The sequence below is a fragment of the Enoplosus armatus genome, chromosome 20 (assembly GCF_043641665.1).
Source record: "Enoplosus armatus isolate fEnoArm2 chromosome 20, fEnoArm2.hap1, whole genome shotgun sequence".
Taxonomy (NCBI): domain Eukaryota; kingdom Metazoa; phylum Chordata; class Actinopteri; order Centrarchiformes; family Enoplosidae; genus Enoplosus; species Enoplosus armatus.
The window spans coordinates 9,087,356-9,107,787 of NC_092199.1; the positions used below are offsets into that span (position 1 = coordinate 9,087,356).

Below are 20,432 nucleotides of genomic sequence, written 5' to 3' on the forward strand. Positions count from 1 at the left end.
AAATGAAAAATGAAAAGAGTGGTCATTTTTTCGCCCACATATGGCCCATTGTTGTAAATCTCTTCTCCCTCATTTTGTTTCCACACAATGGCTGTTCAATAATTCAAGAAAACGGTGCAGAACATGTTGCTACATACTGGCCATGTTCAGGAAAGCTGGCATACATCAGGGATTAGCAAACAGCATTCGCAGCACTATGAAACAGCAGTGGGAACAACTGGAGAACGGGGATGACAAGAGCTTATTAAATTACATTAGATCTGATACGAGACGTCAAGTACTAATACTGCAAATGGTTCTGGATGATACTGAGCATGGTGAGAGGGTCTACTGTAGTTTATTTCCTTAACTTGGTGTTGCAGACAGTTTACCTCAGATATATCCTCAACCCCAGAAAACAGATTTAAATATCCTCTGAGACTCTCATTGATATTATGTCCATGATTAAGTTCCAGATGAGTTATCGCACCATTTTGCATGAAGTCTGTAGCATTTAGAGCATTACAGGCTTACATACTGTATTTCTATAGTTTATGGAGATGCTTTTTTGACCAGTATGTGACCAGTAGCTCGGCAATATGAGTGTTTCAGCATATTTTTCTTGGCCCCAAAGCCATTTCATTAAATGATTAATTAATTCAACCTTTACTTATACTTGAGACATTATTGAGGGGTGACCCTAATTCACATTATATAATTATACGTCATCAGTGTTTGACTGTATAAGGTGATATATTTGAAAGTTGAAAAAAAAAGAAGAAAGATTACTTCTAGGAATACTGGTCAATTAACAGTCAAGCTTGTCTGTTAATTCTCAGATTTGCTACTATGGGCAAATTATGTTCTTTTATAGTTATATTATAGTCATTGTGGGCAGCAATTGATGTATGTGTGTATTAATTCCTATGTTATAAAACAAACAAAAAGAAGACTCAATTCAAGCATCCTCTGTTGATTAAACTTTATATACATCCTGTCATACGCACACAATACAAATAGCTTTAAGCTTATCAACAAAACAGATGGATAACAGTTTAATCACAGTCTTGGACATTTTAAAGTTGTAAAATGGGCCATGAGACGACGGATGCATGGCTGTGGGTTTATGCGGAGTACTTGTTGTAGTTTTGGAGGGTGTAGGTTGCCACGGTATCCAACAGCCAACCACGTGTCACAACTGTACGTGAACCTGTTGAGCAGATAAAAGTAAGTAAAAGTTTTTTAAAGTATATCTACAAATGACAAATGTATGTATGTACAGTACATCCATAATATTTGGAAGAAGCGCGTCATCCTCATGTAAAGCACTTTAATTAGCAACTAATGCTATGTTTGCTTACCATTTTCAACTTTTTCAGACTGCCAACTTAACAATCTATCAGTAATATATAATCAGATATGTGTTTAAAGATGTTTTTGTCCCTCTGTACCCCTTAATCTTCTAAAATTCTAATAACAATAGACACTTTGACCATCTTTTAATCTTGATTGGGGCGGTTTTCTTGATCTCTCCAGTCACACGTTTCACTTCAGTTATTTGTTTTTATGCAGCTTTGTATATAAATTACACGAATCTTAAAACTTTACATTAAACTTTTACATCTACATACATTATCGTATTAAATTCTCAAGCTCATTATTCAGTATTCGCAGAAACTCAGGTGCTCAAACCTTCACTGTTCACTTAACCTGAAAAACAAACCTTCATTTATCATCACAGATCGTGCAAACTAAAATAAGCAGCATATTCCTTTAAAAAGGCAATAACCTGAATCGACATGTCCAGAATATGTCTTGTAACACATAATCTGGAGTGTGTGCGCATGTACTCACACATTTCCATTACATCAGAGGATGAGATAGAGATGTGTGTGATTTCGATCAATGGTGCAGAAGAAGAGGATAAAGGGGGATAGAGAAGGGGAGGGTGATGGGCTACTCGATTACTTGGGCTATGAGTGCCAAAGGACGTGGAAGAGGAAAAGCTGCATTAAATATGCAGCAGTGCAAATTAGGATGCCAGCAGAGGGAAGAAGGGAGGACTCAGAGCCACTTGCTCCCTCTCTGTTTCAACCTGTCAGCTCTCCTCGTGTGATGGCAGCCTCTCTCTTCTGTGGCCAACTTGTTTTGACATTTTTCCCCCACGTTCCAATCTGACATTTCTCTTGGCCATTTCTACTGCTGCCTAACTTCCTTCACACTCGCTTGCCTGGCAAGTCACCCCCGCTCTTGTTGGGAACCTGTCTCATTTTGGCTGGCAGCGTCTGCCATTTCACCGTTCTGTCACCCTCCAACTGGTCCTCACACGGGCGCAAACACATTCAAATCCTTGCACTAATGGACAGACAGGTGCACAGTCATGCACACCAGCCAGGATGTCTATCCTCACATAAGACATCTTCGCATAAACCTAACCTTCAACCAGTCACCAATACAGTAAATTGATGTTTCATTATGTGTTCACCAAACTAGCTAGTTGACTCTGCACAGGTCTGTGCTTGTGCCAGGGTCGAACCTCCAGGTGAAGCCAGGTATGAATTATGTAATCAGCTCCTTCTGCTGCTGTCAGTCTAATTGCTATCTTTATGAACTCTGTATGTGTGTGTGTGTGTGTGTGTGTGTGAGAGGGAATGAGTGAGAATAACTACAAGACTGAAAGTGTAGCAGGAGAAAATGACATTTTATTTTCAGATAAGACTCACTGCTGTATCTGGATGACGACTCTGATCCAGGCTGTACAATAACCAGCTGATGAGACTTGATGGGAGAGATAGAAATTATGAGAGAAATTACTATACATGCCTAATTTATGATTACAAAATTAGCAAAGATTTTCTGTAAGTATCTCTGAACCTTGCTGGCTTAAGGATTGTTGACTGGACTGTGGCCGTTACTTGATCTGGGGATTTTCAGCATTAGTCAATTTCTTGCATTTATAATGTGACATTTTCTAAACGACACTGCATTCGAGTGCCATTTTCAAAAACAAAATCAAACCAGGAGGACAAATAATAGACATTAACTGCTATGGAGGCTGCAGCTTTATGAGTCAAAGAATTGTTCACTGGGGGAGGCATGCACTTTACTGACTGCCACACAGTCCCTGCAGGTAATAGTTTGCTTATGTTGCTTGTAATATGTGAGTCATAGGAATCTTAAACTAACTGGAATCATTAAAACTGAAACATCACATACTGTAAAAAGGGAACAAGAGTTTAAAGCCATGCTAGCGGCTCTATGAGGCTGTACCTGAATGCTAATGTCGGCATGTTCACAAAGACAATGCTAACAATGTTGAGTAGGTATAAAGTTCACTATCTTAGTTTAGCATGTTAGCATGCAAATTCAAAACTGAAAGAAATTCATACAAAACTCAAAGTACAGCTGAGGCTAATAGGACAGTATTAAGCACACTGTAATTTTGACCTGATGGTGGTGCTAGAAAGTATTTCTGAATGTGTGTACAAAATAACTTCATTATTCTAGTTTGTTATCTTTTCAAATGGGAGAGGCACTCTTACCTGTTTACTGTCGAGGAGAAGCGGATCTTTGACTACAGCTGCTCCACAGAGCTCCACCATCCACTCCATTTCATCTACAACACACACACACACACACACACACACACACACACACACACACACACACACACACACACAAAAGTTGGCTGTAAATGTTGACTGTTTTGGGGAAACCCTGTTTGATAAAGTATCCCTGGTCACACCTTAATGTAATTCTCTCCACTTCCACCCCTTTAACCCCAGGGGGGATACTGAGCAGACCCATTTCAAGCTCAGACTTCCTTTGATCGGAGGGATGGTAAACAGGTCAATATTTAAGTCTCCACTAAAATCAATATGCGCATCTCACTCAATCAGACACACATTTAACTTGTTAGAAGAACATCTCTTCATATTTCTGATTCTGATCTCAACATTTCACATCAGCCACCAAACACACCTCAAAAAAATAAAATCTAAATCAACAGCTTCCCTTGTTTGTTGCCTTCAACATGAGAACACTTGTGTCAGGAAAGCCTCTTTCAACCTGCGGTATATGCTGCAGAAAACATCATCATTTAACATACACAAACGTGAGCAATTAAATAATGGATGGAATCCCGCTGGGCTGAAGAAAACAGACTCCATCCTCATGTTTGTGCCATGTTAAGGAAAAGTCTTTAAACTCCTCACGCTAGCTAGCAGATGTCGACCCATTAGCAAAGCTTCATCGATCCAGCAGGCAGCGGGAGGATGCTGCAGGAGCACTTTGAGAGCCCCAGGAAGAAGGAAACCAAAGAATGTTGCCTTGTGGATTTTTAAGCAATGCGCCCCCTGAGACCTTCACCCATGATCTATCTGTCAGTTCATTCATGTTGGAAGGGTAAAGCAAAAAAGTATGTTGTTTGAAAGGCAACCAAACTCCTCTCTACATTGAACTTGGAGGTCATTGACAGTTTAAATCATTAGGAACAAAGTTCATAAACTAGGCTGGTGCAGAAACTGTAAGACAATGTGAGAAAAGCAAAAGCTCTTTGGCAATGACTGGAGGCTCTTTTCCACTTTCTCCTGAGGAAAAAAAATCCAGGCAGCAAACTGACACCATAGCAACCACTGTACAGTATAACAATACCACACAAGAAATGTCACAACTCCTAAGTCCGTATTCAATCCACCCACACTCCAGAATCACTTGGCATTGTTCACCAGTGGCGATACGACAAGGTTTAAAAGACAGCACAGATTTTGAGCTGCATCAGTCAAAACTTGCGTGAGCTACTTTAACGGTCCTTCATGTTATTGTTACCCCCCCCCCCCTCTCTCTCTCTCTTTAAAGCAAGGCGGGTTGTCTATCGGAGTCCTGCAGGACACAGACATCAATAAAACTGAATAAGTGTGGTTCAGCAAAGTAATTCTTGATTGTGAAAACTGAGTGCAAGCAGCATGACGGCAGCTGGAAAAAGGCAACATTGCCATGAAACAGCACCATATCTTTTTCACAGTCTTCTCTTTGAAAGCACAAGCAGATGGAAGTGTAAAGACTCTAGTCATCAGACATATTTCTAGCTGTTGCAATCCCTGTGGTGTTTGAGGGCCATGGATTTCAAAGCCTATTGAACAATCTTAGAGAGACTCTCATTACAGACATTATATGGTATAAAGAAATCTTTTACAGTGAAACTTCCCAAACACCTGGACGAATCAATATCTGTACTATACATGCCGAGTTCACTGCATGAACAAGGGAGTAATGTAAGGGCATTGCAGCGCGTTTGCAAAGTGGACTGTACGTATTGGGAAAAGCAGTAGTAGTAGAAAATACATTTTAAATAAATACAATTAAAATTAATATGAAATTAATAAAAAAATTTCAATACATATTTTGGGCAATTGTTTTTAAAGAAATAGTTCAACATTTTGAGTTAGATGAGAAGATCCATACCACTCTCATGTCTGTACGCTAAATATGAAGCTACAGCCAGGAGCTGGTTAGCTTAGCATAGCATAAAGACTGGAAGCAGGGGAAAACAGATAGCCTGGCTCTGTCTAAAGGAACAAAATCCTTCTACCAGCACCTCTTAAGATCACTATTTAACATGTTATACCTAGTTTGTTTAATCTGCACAAATCCCAAAGTGTAAAAAGTGGTTTTACGATTTCTTGACTGTTCGCAATGACTTCCCGGAGTCTCCACTGGTTGCCTGGCAACCTCATGGTGATGACAACACTGCTCACCAGTGGTACATGACAAGTGTAAAGATGACTCGTCTCATCTGACTCTCGGGAAGAAAGCAAATAAGTTTATTTCCCCAAATGTCAAACGATATTTTTAATAACCAAATTGAATTAATGAAACTCTCAAATATCAATAATATCTGCCTCATAACTTCAGTGTTGGTCGAACTCTACTAGATGGTGCTAAAGAGTGAGAGCGTCAGTGTGCAGGTTTAGATGCTGTGATTGTTTCACTCTCTCTAACTGATCTAAAGTAACACTGTCATGACACGAATCTTAATACAGATATGTTTTAGTTACATTTCTCAGTAATTCTACTTGTTACATTTCAGCCCTTGATCCCACACTGTACACAGAAAACTATTTTTCTAGAGCTGTACTTGAACATGTCATGTTGCTGCTGTGATTTACCTGTAGTCATGTCTGTAAAAGGCCCCTGGAAGCAGATCCTGTAGCCCTTCATGAGCAACTAAAAGGAAAAAGATAAAAAGAAAAAAAGAAAAAAGGTAAGGACAAAATTAGCTACGTCTGCAAAATTTCTGCAAAATTTCTACAAAAGACGACATTTATTCAGTGAATTTAACCTTCGGACAACGTTCAATAATACTGCATGTGGGCAGCTGTAACAATACAGCTGAGTGTGTTTCTGAGAGCTGAAACACTTCACCAAGCATATCTCACAATTTATAACAGGCACTCCTCTCTTACAGTGTATAAAAACCTCAAGACCTTGTTCATCTTTTGCTACCACTTTAATACTGTAAATTCAGAGATGAGCCGAACAGAAAAAGAGCAAACAGGGCCACCTTCAACGAGGTAATATCACCCCTTTAAGCACGCAGAGAAAAACGACCTGCCCGACAACAGGGACACATTGTTTTATTGCACTCAGGGTCAATAAGCTTGAAATGGGAATGTAAAATCGTTTCCTTGAACCATGGTACCTACAGAAAGGAAGCGTGTAGCTCACATCACAGCCTCGTATACAGTGTGCGGCTGGACGGAAGTGTTTGGAAGATATATGTCCGAGCTGCTGGAGAGAGAAATACTAATTTCTCACACCTCCCCTGCCCGTCCATAATGATCATTAGCCAGAGGTGCTTGGTGAGATGAAAAAGCGTTTCTGTTACAGATTTTTAATTTAGACAACACCTAATGTCCTTCAGGAGGTATTAAAGTGTGTGATAACGTGCAAACCCTACACACACATACAAACACACATATACACTCAGAGTTTCTTCGATTTCCTGGGAATCAACATTCTGGTGACAGACTCCAGAGTCCCGGCACTTCATTTCATCTGTTAGTCTGTTAATCTGTCACAGTGGTGCAGGTGACAGAAAGTGAGTATGAACAGGACAATCTGTCTGGCTCCATCAAAGTGCTGGCGCTGTCTTGAAGCCACTTAAATAAGCCTGAAATTACTAGCTAATTCAATTAGTGGAGGTTCTTCAAAGGCAGCGATACGGCCAACATGACATCTAGCCGTTTCTAATTTTCCCCCTCAGTGGCAACAGAACCGGTCCTGCTGGCCTTACACCAAGAGGAAAATTACAATTAGCTTTTTACAACAGGGCCTGAGCTAACAGGCTGGTGCAATAGGAAGAAACAGGTTCAAGTGCTGTTTGTTATTGGGACGTTTTATTTGATTTTCTTCATAGAGTCAGACTATTCTTTGTGGCTTTCACGAACAATAGAATAATAGTCAATAATAGCAACATTTCGTGTGTTGATTTGTGTTTTTCTGTCTTTCCCTGAAAGGTTTTTGTGTTTTGAAGAGTGCTTTTCAGGTCTTTAGGAACACAGATGACTGTTGACATGTTTTAAGTGTTGAGATGAGGTTGAGGGATTGGCTGACTCTCCAGCAGATCTATAATCTACAGTATATAGTGTGTTGATAATCTGGTAGAATGGGCTGACGTTCTGATAAAGGCTGTTGTGGGCCAAATGGTGAACAAAGTGGAGAACAAGCAGCTTAAATGCATTCATATTGTGAGAAAGAGAGGGTCGCTTCACTAGATACAGTATGTACTGCTCTGTTTTTGGCTGACAGCTTTCAGTTTGCTTCACCAACTGTTAAATTACTGTTTAATGGGGGCATCCTCATAGTCCAGTGGTCTAAGAAGCTGGTTCAATTCTGTCCAGAAACCTTTGATGCCTCTCTCTATTGTCTTGTCTAAAATGCCCCAAAATACCATTAAAAAAAAAACACTCTTAATGTCTATTTGCCTTATTACAGTACTTTCAGTATTTCAGTGAATGCGAACAGGTTAGCTTAGTTTTTGTAATCTGATTTAAACAAATGCTGCTGCTGCTTATCTAAGGCCACAGCCATCCCTCCCGTCAGACTCTGAGGCTAGCCTCACCTAGCAATACCATCCCACTAGATTTTCTTAGCTCACTGTGGTCTAGCCGCACCAAGGATGAATTTGCTCGTGCCAGACATCATTACAAGTCCGCGGTAAAAGAGACGACAACTCAGACACGAACATGAACTCTTTCTACAGCTGTGGGGATGACAGTTGTGGGGTTGTTTGCTTATGTTTCAATGTTTTCCAGTCAATCAAATCTGATCAAACAACACCCACACAATCCTGATGAAGCATTCTAGTTTTAAACAGTTACATGTACATAGTACATAATACTTTTTTATACATAGGTTTTTTAGGAACTTTAATTTTGATTGTTGCTAATTTAGTCATGAATATCTTATATTATAAAAAAATACTTAAGATAAAATCCTATTTAATTGTATTATAATAAATTTCAATTTATCTAACATTTTTTTCAGGAGCTTGTAAGGTAAAATCTTGTAGCTAAAATTGAACTCGCAAGGTGTACAGCTGGCTGGTAACAGGAAAAACTACTTTTAAAAATGGTTTATTGTTTTTTTCCCCTCCATATAAACCTTCCAAACCTGAATTCTGAAAAAATAATATATATATATATATATATATATAAAATATATATTTCATGCACGCATGAAGTGCTGTATAGATGAAAATCAGAAACAAAACATTATAGCTGCAGGTGAAAGAAAAGTGGCTTTTAGAGCAAATTAACACTAATTAACACTTAATATAAATATACAATGTATAATAGCCATCCTGTTCAGTGTGTAAGAGACTCACGTTATTGTCTTCAGTGGTACGAGCTCTCATGGGGCCCTGGTGGTTGGGCCCATTCACCACGTCGCCTCTCACTTCAAAGAGACTCTGTTGGAAAACAAAATGACTTCAGTATATGCACATTTGGTACGTGAACCTCAAAAACAATGTATAAAACCTTTCCTGTTGCTATTAGCTTTGAAATAAGTGAAGCAATTATTCACTCTCAACTCATAAAAGGACTGATTGTAATATTATTTGATTTATTTTAAGGGTACACTGAACATCCTTCAGTTTGACAGAGTCAATCTTATAATTGTATGGCGTCCATCTCTACGTACTATATGATGCATAGAAATGCATATAAACTGGCCTGGACGATGGAGAAATAGTTTTAAATTAATGGGGATATTAAACAAAGCCTGGCAAAGGATTATACTAGCAACCAGATGCAGGGATTGCAAAAGCAAATGGATGACAAATAATTTATGAGGTATCACAGCGAACCACATGGGGAGATTCATCATGCAGCCTTAATCCAACATCGAGACATACAGAGATGTAACAGGAAATCACCGGCACACAAATTCAAGGAGCACACAGGCGAGCATACCTCATCTAAGAGTTTCTTTTGTTTGAAGCACTCTGAAATCCCTGCGGAGAGGAAATAACTCATGAGCTTATTGTCAGAAGCACAAACACTATTCTGGTGGCTACTATATTATGTAACACTCCTTTTATTCCAGCCTACCCCTCCGCATCACGCTGTTTTGTATTTAGAGTAATTGCTGTAAACTCATCAGTGATGGAGCTTGACAATGAAGCTAGTCAGGACTTACACTGGAAGCTCACCACCCACTTCCTGCTCGCAATGCCAAGGAAGTACTTCAGCGTGCGTTCACACACCAGTTGCTCATCTGGCAGAGAGGAAACAGAGATGTGTGAAAAGATGTGTGAGAGTACATGTACGCACATAAACTCACCTTGATTTGAAGCTCTTAATTTAGCTCCTCTTAATTTAGGTGTCATAAATGAGGTACAATTTGCCTGATGGTTCCCATTAAAGGCGGTCCATTAGGTTAAAACAGTATGTCCTGAGTTAGTTAGTTTATGGTTATATCCTTTACAGAATGAAAACATACACATGTCGTATGCAGACACAAACAGACAATATGTGTAGAAAAGAATCCCAGAGAAGATGCTGAAAGCTTTGATGTAATGCAAAATAAAGCACGGTTTATATATGGCAATAACTACTGCCCACTCTTCCCAGAAATTACTTTTTTATTATGTTATCATTTATGCTACTTAAATTTTAATTACTTTGGTAAATCCTGGTGTTATGGTGTTGTAAAGAACTATATGCTCCTCCACACCATCAACCTTTACAGTGATAAAGTGAAAAAAATGTTGCTTTAAAGTTACATGTACTTTGCAGGCACTGACAATGAACACAAATACAAAATTGGTGCCCATAATCAGACCAGAAAGATAATTTTCTATGACCACATCATCAGACGGATGAACACAGACAACAATGTCCTCCTGCGTAGGAATGGGTTTTTGAATAACAGCATTTTCATCGGCCAAAACGAATTAACCATTTCGGAATAAACAGCCTAAAACAGTTTGAACAGTTGAATTGCTTCACAGGCACAAATCATGTTTGATCAGCAGGGTCAGGGGTCATTCTTCCCTCAATAAATATATGAATTATCTATTGATTTGTATTCCAGGCAAGAGTCAGGTCTGCGTTATTGATGGGCCTCAAACATAACTTCATTTCAAATTATTATTATTTTCTGCTAATGGTTAGAAAGGGACCCCTCCTGCCTCCTTTCCAACCTTTAACCACAAAGATCAAGAGGCCCAGCGTTCCCGGTTTTTGGTTACCTGGGAAACAGCTGCCATTAAAAAAAAAAAAAAGGCTTCTTAAACAGTGACAGTTAATGTGGTGCTTTGGAGACAGCGAGCTCTGAAATTAAAAATAATCTATCAGAGAGGGTAATTAGCAACAAGCGGATGAATGGAGGAGAGAGTGAGCGGGTGAGACAGAAACAGAGAGCTTATCTCTAAGGAGCGTTTTTACAAGACACACAAAACAAGCTGTAACTCCACGTACAAAGAAAATAGACATCTGGAAAGGCAAGAAAATATCTAAGAGCAGGACTTAGGGAGATTTAAAGTGGAATATTCAATAGCCAATTTAATTGCTTTACTGTGTATCAACCATAAATTAAAGTCCAGTGGATCAACACTTACAGTCTTTCAGTCAGTGTTGTCATAAACTCACACTGCCTGCATGTGAGCACACTCACCTGTGTGCATTATGATATGAGTCACCTCTGGTGTCACCTGGGAAACCACACGGGCATCAACTCGCTTGGCAAACTTTTTCACCATTACCTATAGGCGACAACATCTGATTGGTTAATGTATCCTGCTGTGGAAGGCGTTAAATAAACACATTCATTGATTGAATGGCTGAATGCGCACCTGTTCATTGGGGGCTAATCCAGAGGACGCTAGCACCATCGTAGCTTTACTTCTGTCTCTCGGAGGAGTGTTATTCTCTTTGTCTTCTTGCCCGTCTGATGGTGAACCGTTGTTCGCTGTTGTTTTGGCTGCTGAACTTATACTAAATGTCTTGGAGGCTCTGGTGCCTTTTACACTCGGCCCTGTGTGTGTGGAGCCCTGCACTGCTCAAGACAAAACAAACAAATAAAAAAGAAAGAGTCAACTCACTCAAACCAAACCTTGCTGTGCACATTAAAAACATTTTGAGATACAATGAGGCAGTTGTCATATAGACCTCCATGTCTGTACTCAGAGAATCCTAGTGGAAAAGTGTGGAATCATCAGATTATGGGAAAAAAAACTGATTGACTGAAGTGAAAGATTAAAAAATGTTTCTGCTCATGTGCTTCTGGATATTTTTTTTTTAAATATAAAACACAGTTACACCAGCAGCCTTACCCGTCTCTGCAATGCTGCCATGCTTTGACACATCAGGCTGGGTGACCCCTTTGCCATCACATGGTCTTGTGTTGGGCTCTTGTTCTGCTTCTGGAACAGCTTTCCTGCAAAAGAGACGCGTACTTTAACTTTGGTAGAACACTGAAGGAAATGAGAAAACGTGGCGTAGATGCATGGATGTCCCGCGTTAATCTGCGAGATCAAGGCATTTTTCTACTTACTAATAATGACCTTCATCTATTTCTGATTCATTTGCAGGTGGGTCATTGCTCTAAAGTTCTGCATTTGAACATCAGTATTTTGTTCATGCAGGAGATGAAGGAAGTCTGACCAAATCCCATCCAAACATTCCTGCCACAACAGATTGGACATTCCTCTCTTACTGGATGTTCCACTAAACAATTTACAACACTACAAAACTACTAGAACCCAAGAAAGAAAAGGGTATAGATTACTTCATGGTGAGCTGAATTTTACTAATTTGGGTTGTGGTAGCTCATTAGATGAACAGTGTAGAAATAGTCTCCCACTTTTAGGGGACAGAAAGTAACTGGTAAAGTCAACATCCATGTAAAGTCAATATTTGGTTGCAGCCAATGATTATCTAAAGTCCTCGATCCACAAACATTGGCAGATACTTGGTGTCTTCCCCGGTGACGCTCTGACTGGTCTCTACTGAAGCCAGACTCACTTGTTGCTTGTTTCAGGAGCCGTCAGTCTCATCTTCAGTGAGTGAAACACGAGATTACTTTGATTCAAGCGACTGACTCAGCCAATCAAGAATATTATACTGCAGTAAAAAAAAAACCTGGGTTGTCTTGTCTGCATGTTTAGGGTCATTATCCTGCTGAATAGCAGCAATTTAAACTCAAAGTCATTGTTTCATTTCAAATCAAATATGCTGGAGCAGAGCCAAAATCATGAAAAACACAACGCTGTGCAGTTGTATTTGGCAGTAAGACGTAAATGTTGGATCAGATCTTGGTATCGACAGAAACTCAATATCCAATCACTCATGTCCTTTGTTAACATTACAAGCTATTTCATAACTCATATGAATAAGGTTTTAGAAGTTCTCTTCCTTTGTTTTCTTTTAGGTTCATTTCTTCACTCAAAAACTCCCGAAATACTGACAACTGGCAGCGGGCCTCCATTTAAATCACTTGCACCAAAGTGCTAATGGCTCATTGAAAACTCGCCATATACTCCAGCGCCATATAGTCTTTCACATTTCACCAGTGTGCTCATGGAGTATATGCTTTTTAATTTAGAACTTATACAGCTAAGGCCTTCTGTTTTTTCATCTGCTGTCTTTTTCCATCTCTCCCTCGCCTGGAGGACGGCACTTAGAACCCTGCAAGGCGAGAGGTTGGGGAGGGGAGGGGGGGCAGTCAAGCGGGAGAGATAAATTACTGTGGCAACACAAGTTTCCCTCTAAGTGCTCTAAATGACATATAAGAAGCAGTCAGTAATGACTTTTTTATTCTCCACAGCATAAGCAGATTCTGGGCTCATTAGTGAGATTATCCGCCTGTCCTCTTGAGATGCATCACCCTCTATGAACAAGACTCGTAGCAACACACACGCTAACTTTCTCCTTCAGTCACAGACTGAAAGAGAACAATTACATGCCACTTGCTCCAGTTATTGTTCTGCTTGATATATTGAAATGTAGCTCCATTTGAAATTAATTAACGATGTATACAACGATGTTTACAGTCTTTATGCTAAGCTAAACTAACCGGCTGCTAGCTGTAGTGTCATATTTAATGTCCAGATATGAGTGTCATCAGTCTTTTCATCGAAACGGTCTGCCAGAAAGTGAAGCACTTTACATGCACTTTGTACGCACTGACGACGACCACAAATAGCAAATTGATCCTCATGATAGGAGCAGAAAGATCAAAAGTCTCACTATCGTTTTCAAAGACCATATTATCAGATGGATGATTACAGAGAATTTCCAGCCTCAAGAATGTCCTCTTTGTAGGAATGAAGAAAGTTACCATGTAGATCCGGTTTCGAACTGTCCGATTCCTGAGAATCATTTAGCTGCGATTTTATCAGCCCCTCTAATCATGTCCTGCATACTGCAAACAATGACTTCATGTTGCGAGGCAAGGTTTCATGTTGTCATGTTAGACAGGCAGCGTTTATTTGTAGTTTGACTGTGGTTGAACATGATTCCTGTTCTTTCAGTAAGATATTGAGCAATGAAGCTAAACTAAAGCACACATGTACCACTGTATGTACTTTTTTTCTTGCTAACAATATTGTGTGTTGATGTTTTTAAAAATATTTTTTATGTATGTTTCAGTTCATGGTAAACTAAATAACAAAATAAATTTTAAAAAAAGTAAGTAAATAAATACATGAAAAGATGTTACTTGTTATTTCACTATATATACATATTTGTTTTTTTGCCTGTTAGACATTTTTTTCTCTCCTGATATGATTTCCCTGATCTAAGTACAAATAGAAATGTCTGTGCAGTAGTACTAAAAGCTTTACTTACTGGTCTGAACTTTGGCCTGTGTCCTGGTCACACAGGAGGGGTCTGTGAGCGCCTGGGGACACAAAACAATCATCAGCTCTCAATACTCACATCAAGCTAATACATGAGTTTAACTGTCGTTAAAGGTAGTGATCGAGTTTCTTTGCTTTGACCTGCACTGGGTAAACTTTATGATTATTTCCATTATTGATTAATCTGCATATCATTCATGGATTCATTGTTTTGTCCATTAAACATCAGAAAATAGTAAATAAACAGTTCAAAACCCACAGAAGGTTTAATGTCATAGAAAACTAACAAATCAGCATATATTCTCCTTAGAGGGCCTGGAACCAGTGAATTTTGGGCATTTTTGAAAGAGAAATGCTGTAAACAAATAATCCTCTACTAATCAGGTAATCGATTAATCATGTCAGCTCTAAAGAAAACATATCTTATACGCTCACCCGTGGTTTTGCTGCGGTTTGTTTTTGAAGGGACTTCTTTTGCGGGACTTTCTTCTTTCTCCTGAAGCACCTCTGACACCAGAGCCATCAGCTTCTCCAGCCTCACCAGCTCCTTCTGCATTTCTATCTTTTGCTGAAAGAGGAGAGTAAAGGAGAAGGATCTTACAGTGACAAATACAGGGAGGGAATAAGACAGCACTTGGTGAGGATGGCAAAATAAGAGAGCAAGTGATTATGTATATATCATATATCATATAACAGCTTTTACAACTGGTACACCAGAATATATTGGTGTAAAAGTGTGTGTGTTTCAATGCTTCAATAGACTAATACATAGACTTACATCCGTCGAGTTTACAGCACAAAGTGCATCGATTATGTATCCAGACACACAAACACATAATAATAATAATAATACCAAACTTCTGTACTCGTGTGTAATCCGGGGCCCTTTCTAAACCCCGGGGCGTGAAACTTTAACTCCCGGTCAAATATAGTCGACAGATAAAAGTGAGAGCGCTGGAAGATGGATGAGGTAGAAAACAAGAATCATCTCCTAGGCGGCATTTCCTCCAACGTAAATGAAATGCAATTTAGAAAACTGCTGAGGGGCACATTTTTTACTGAGCGAGGTAGTCTGTCATCCAGGAGCTGACAGTTTGGTTTGGGGAAAGTGTGTTGGCTGCCCTCTCCGGGGCGTAACGTGACAGTGCATCATCAGTGTTAGCACAAAGCTACCAGGTAATGCAAATAGACAGACTTAAAATATGTTAGTGTTCGAGTTAATGGAAAATCCAGTCACTTTGTCAAGAATCAAAGGTTGTGAGAATTTTCCTAAAGCAGAGGGAGTATTTATACAGCTATGTATGAAAAACGAAATAAGTGAGAACATAATCATATTTACCTGCGTAACAAGGACTTCGCTTGAAAATTGTGATGATTCCATGGAAACACCGGTGTCATTTACTGGGACATCACCTGCAGAGAGGAAATAATCAAATTGCTTTGTGTCTAAACGCTTGAGAGTGAGCCCCCCCCCCCAACATCCCACAGACACACAAATTATAACAGTGGGAAACAAGAGAGCAAGCACATCTTTGGCATATTAGTGACAAAAGAAAAGACATATTGTATGGCTTAATCTCAGCAGGCTGCAAACCTAAAAATGGACTATTTCGGTTACTGAGAATCAACTTACATTCATCTGGCGTGCCGAACAAGTCCACAGACGCTTGGCTGGAGTTAACGCAGTCCGGGCTGGGGCATGCAGGTGGACAGCTCAACTGTTCTGCTGCATCAGCTGTAGCACCCTCACATCTACTAGCTTCACTGGAGTCTCCCTGATCCTGGGTCACAGCAGGAGGAGGAGGAGCTGATGTTCCGAAAATTTCAGTCAAAGTTGGTAATCCCTCTCCGCTGCAGTCTGACTCAGATGAAGACTCGAGCCTCTGGGCCCTTGTCCTCTTCCTGTGCAGGCCCTTGATGGAGGATTGGGCGCTGAGCTGTCCACTGCCACTGCTGTACGACTTTGCATCGTGGACAATTTGTACAACTGGTATTCCATGGCCATCAGGAGTTAAAGAAGACTCTGCGTTTAGAAAATCTTCAGCGGTGTTGCCTGAATGTTTTCCACTGGCGGCCGAATTACGCGCTGCAATGCCGTCTCTGATCTCCTCCCCTTTGCCAGCACCCCTCATGATACAATCAAGCTGACTCTCTGTGAGTTGAGAATACTTTGAAAGTTCATTCAGCTCCTCATGTTCAACAGCTGGGAAGCAGAGCAAAGAATCTACAACCTGAGGGACAAAAGAAAGATGAGGACTTTCCTTTTCAGAGTTTGACACTTTATTAGGAGTAAGGGCACTACTAAGACTATTCCTGGAGATACAGTTACCACCAGCGCTGTCCTGACCTGAACAACTGCTATCAGGGATCAAGGCTTCTACCACCACTTGATCTGGTTTTTCCACAACTGTTTTCCTTCTGAGGCTGGGTGAGTTAGAAGGGGTGATCAAATCACTACAAGAAGAGTTTTCATTCACTCTTGATGCCTCTTGGATTTTGATTTCAGGTGTCTTAGTATATATCAGATTTTTTGCAGATTCAACACCAGAACAAACACGCTGGTTCTCCTCGGCTTCAGCACCCTGCATGTTTTCTTTGTCTAGACTGCGGCTCCTTTTCACATTTGGACCACCAAGATGGAAAGACTTCCTTTTAGTGGCTTTGAAGCTCCAGAGAAGTTGCTCTGTGTCCTGCTCGCTGTCGTTCTTATCCTCCTTGTTTTCTGTTCCAGTACATTTAGTCTCGCATGTGGAGGTTTCCAGCTGAATATTGTTTTGGAAATGACTTGTCGGACTGTCACTTTCACGTGTTTGATCTACCACGGTTGCTTCAGTTGGATGTGTAGAGCTTGGGACCACAGGGACGCAACAAGCTGCACTAGCTTCAGACAACGTTTCAGCATTCGGCACTTCAGCGACGGACTCTTCAGCATCTTCCTCCGGCCTCAAATAAGATGTCCTCTCACGAGACTCCATGTTTTCTATTCCTCCTAAATCATGATCATAAATACATCCGTTTCTTTCAGCCACTTTTGTCATGTTTCCATTCTTAGGTGATGCCATATTATACAAAGTTCCACCTTTAGCCTCCTCAGATGCTTTTTCAGGTATTTTGGCTTTCAAGTTTGTTTTCTTGTGACCTTCCTGGACTTCCTCAGCAAAGAGTTGAAGTCTTCTACTTCTCCTGGTGCTCCTCATGACCAGAACTTCTTGGTCCTCGCTGCTAGGGTAATTCTCAATATGAACTTGAACTTCTTCTGCCCTTGGTCTAGTCTTAGGACTGGTTTCTCCATTTTGAACTCCAACCAGAACAAGGGGTTTTGGCACTCTAGCAGGCTTACCTTTTTGTGACTTCATGTTTTTACCTTTCCTCTTGTCAGTTTTCTTTTGCTCAGTACTTTCTGACGTTGCCGTAGCTTGCTCTTGCAAATCGCTGTCAATCTGCTGCAGAGTGTCACGCGTCCTTTTATTTGACTTGCTTTGTGGTTGCTGTTGTCCAATATCAGACACAGAGCAGGGAACCTCATCTTTGCTATTATTTTTGTCATTTTCTGACATATTGTTCAACTCTTCCCCATATTTGTCTATATCACTTTGCTCCATGACCTCCATCTGGTCTGCTTCTTTCAAAATGTCACTGCTGGTGTCCTTTACATCTTCTGTAAATTGTTGCTCTTCTTCCATGTAACTTTCATTTTTATCTCCAGAGCTGGATTTCTTTACAAAATCAGCAGGAGTGAGAGTGTTTTTCTTCCTTCTTTTGGAAACTGTTTCGGGTGTTTGTGTTTCTTTAGTTACTGGTGCTTCGACAAATACATTAAGAGGAGGAGAGAAGTTCCTGTTCCCTCTTCGCCCTCGTTTGTAGACGGCCCCGAACACCTGCTCTTCAAGGGCTTTAGATCGATCCTCTCTTCTAGGATTCACATCACTATTGTGTTGCCTGACATCTATTGTTGAAGCGGAAGAACAGCTGTCAGAGTCATCTGTGCCTTCGTCGGGTCTCTCTAACTCAAGACTTCCTTCAGTTGGAACTTTCATGAGCCACTCGGCTACTTTCTCTAGACTTTTCTTCTGTTTCTGGTCAAGAATCTTGTCAGGCTCCAAATCCTTTTTCTGCTTCTTTCTCGAGGACTTTCTGAAAGGTTGGGGTTCAGTCTCGTCTGGAATTAACGATGGACAAAGGGAGGCTTTCTCCAATTTGGGAAATCTCATTTTGCCTCTAGTTTTGTGTATCCATGTTGCGTTTTCCACACCCTCTGACATTTCTGTTTCCACCGGATCCAAATTATCTGTAGGGGTGTGCATTTTCTTGTCAGAAGTTGGTGGGGCCTCCCCAAGGCCACTGTCAAGGCCTTCATTTTCTACTGTCAAAGGACTTGTGTCTTCAAGCCCCATAAGTCTTGCAAATCCGTTCTGGGCTAAAAGAGAGGAATGGTGAAATGACAAATAATTAACATTTTGGAAGACAACACACTTTCAAAGTGAATAATATGTAACCATCCCCTATTACCTCTACTGTCATTTACCACAGCATACAGTAACGTTTAAATAAAAGAAAACCTGCCAATTAACTTGAGGTGAAAAGATTTTACCTGCTATAGTTGAGGGGTGAGACCTGGGAAGATCATCATTGTTTTCCACGTTGTCACATTCAGCACCAGGTGTATCTCCAGATGACATACCATGACGATGTTGAGTAGCTTTAGCATCTGTGACTCTGGGCAAATACAGGTGAAAATACAAGGTGAGCTTATATTGTAAATAAATTAGCATTTGCTTTATTTCAAATGACAGACAAGTTAAATGTTAATGTTCAGATGTTTTACCCTGATTGTCCTTTTTGCTGGGACATTCCAGTAAAGTCTGAAAACATAAAAATAATGTTATTAGATAATGTAATACAAGTTAATTTTACAAACTAATTTTAAGAACTCTGTGATGTGATGTCGTCTTACAGTTTGTGCCCGTGTCATGTTCATATGCCTGTATCATGTCCTGCAATCCTACTACAAGTCTCTGAAACCCAGGGCTCTCCTGCAAGCTCCTGTATAAGTAAAAACAAAACAAAACATGTGTTATCATAATGCAAACATCAAAAAATAATGAATGTAACATCCTATTCATCATCCTATTGATTTTGTCTGACCTTTTGGTTATCTTGGCTTTACACACTGGACAGTTAGCCCTGCTTTGTTTGGTGTTATCCAAAAGTTTCATCATACAAAATCTGGTGAAAAAGAAAATACACATATATTGTTTGTGAGTGTGTTTAAAAAATATTAGAATATCAGTTTCTTCAACAAAATGAGGAGTAATAAAACATTACTTACTTGCAAAACTGATGGTCACACTTAGTAGACACAGGTGCAGTCATTAAATCCAAGCTACAGGTGAAAGAAAGTGTGAAATAAATAAACAAGTGACCAACTTAATCTTTTAATTCACCAAAACAGTGTACATGCAGTAGATTTTGCTAATGTAACTTCTTGGCCAGACTGACACTCACCATATGGGACACTGCAGAGTCTCCCAAAGAACTGAAATCCCCTTTTTGACATCTGTGGCCTTTGGGGTTGTCATGGTGATTTTTAAAAAGCTGCAAAAGAAAAATCAGAAAAGCTAACTTCCAATATTAGACAGAGTGTGTTACTGGTAGAGTTGGTATTTAATGTTATTTATCCATTCTTATAGGAAACACAACATAATTCAGCGATGGGAAATGTGGCAGCCTGGATACAGCGTGTAAGTGTGAAAATATTCATGAGCTGTTTGTCATCCATAGTTTACTTAGCATGTTAACTGTGTTTTGCTGTCTAAATTAACAAAACAAAATATTTACTCTGTCAGGTTTCTACATATATAATGTTAGTGACACTTTCCATGATCACGCATGGCACTCTAATGTGACTGCCATCAACTGGACACATCTGAACAGATATTAAAATATATATTGGTGCTGGATGAAGGTATTTTTGGTTACTTGCATGACTTTTAAAATGTCCTTTAGTTGATCAAAAGGAGAACTACTCAGTCTAACCTCGTCTGTGATTATGACAAATGGTGCGCGAAATTACAATAGTGTGTACTTT

At 39.9% G+C, this 20,432-nt stretch overlaps 1 protein-coding gene across 1 annotated transcript; it reads right to left on the bottom strand.

The window, feature by feature from the left end:
• Window positions 1–946: 946 nt before the first annotated feature.
• Window positions 947–19,935, bottom strand: LOC139303527 (breast cancer type 1 susceptibility protein homolog). Its single transcript, XM_070927371.1, has 22 exons — window positions 19,850–19,935; window positions 19,674–19,727; window positions 19,490–19,570; window positions 19,299–19,387; window positions 19,170–19,206; window positions 18,936–19,060; window positions 18,642–18,761; window positions 17,961–18,521; window positions 15,978–17,885; window positions 15,684–15,757; window positions 14,774–14,912; window positions 14,334–14,385; window positions 11,837–11,922; window positions 11,339–11,541; window positions 11,161–11,248; window positions 9,682–9,759; window positions 9,456–9,496; window positions 8,867–8,950; window positions 6,147–6,204; window positions 3,516–3,595; window positions 2,703–2,757; window positions 947–1,189 (listed from the first exon to the last, which is right to left on the bottom strand). The coding sequence occupies exons 1-22, from the start codon at window positions 19,921–19,923 to the stop codon at window positions 1,104–1,106; spliced, it is 4,173 nt and encodes a 1,390-aa protein (XP_070783472.1). The 5' UTR covers window positions 19,924–19,935; the 3' UTR covers window positions 947–1,103.
• Window positions 19,936–20,432: the final 497 nt, after the last annotated feature.

What these genes read in the sequence shown, in the direction of transcription:
- LOC139303527 (XM_070927371.1), bottom strand. Translation starts at nt 19,923, where the DNA reads ATGACAACCCCAAAGGCCACAGATGTCAAAAAGGGGATTTCAGTTCTT. An exon ending in GTGGGTGGTGAGCTTCCAGT is followed by an intron (nt 9,497 to 9,681) that starts GTAAGTCCTGAC and finishes TCCTCTCCGCAG; the next exon opens with GGATTTCAGAGTGCTTCAAA. An exon ending in GTACCACTGAAGACAATAAC is followed by an intron (nt 6,205 to 8,866) that starts GTGAGTCTCTTA and finishes TTTTCCTTTTAG; the next exon opens with TTGCTCATGAAGGGCTACAG.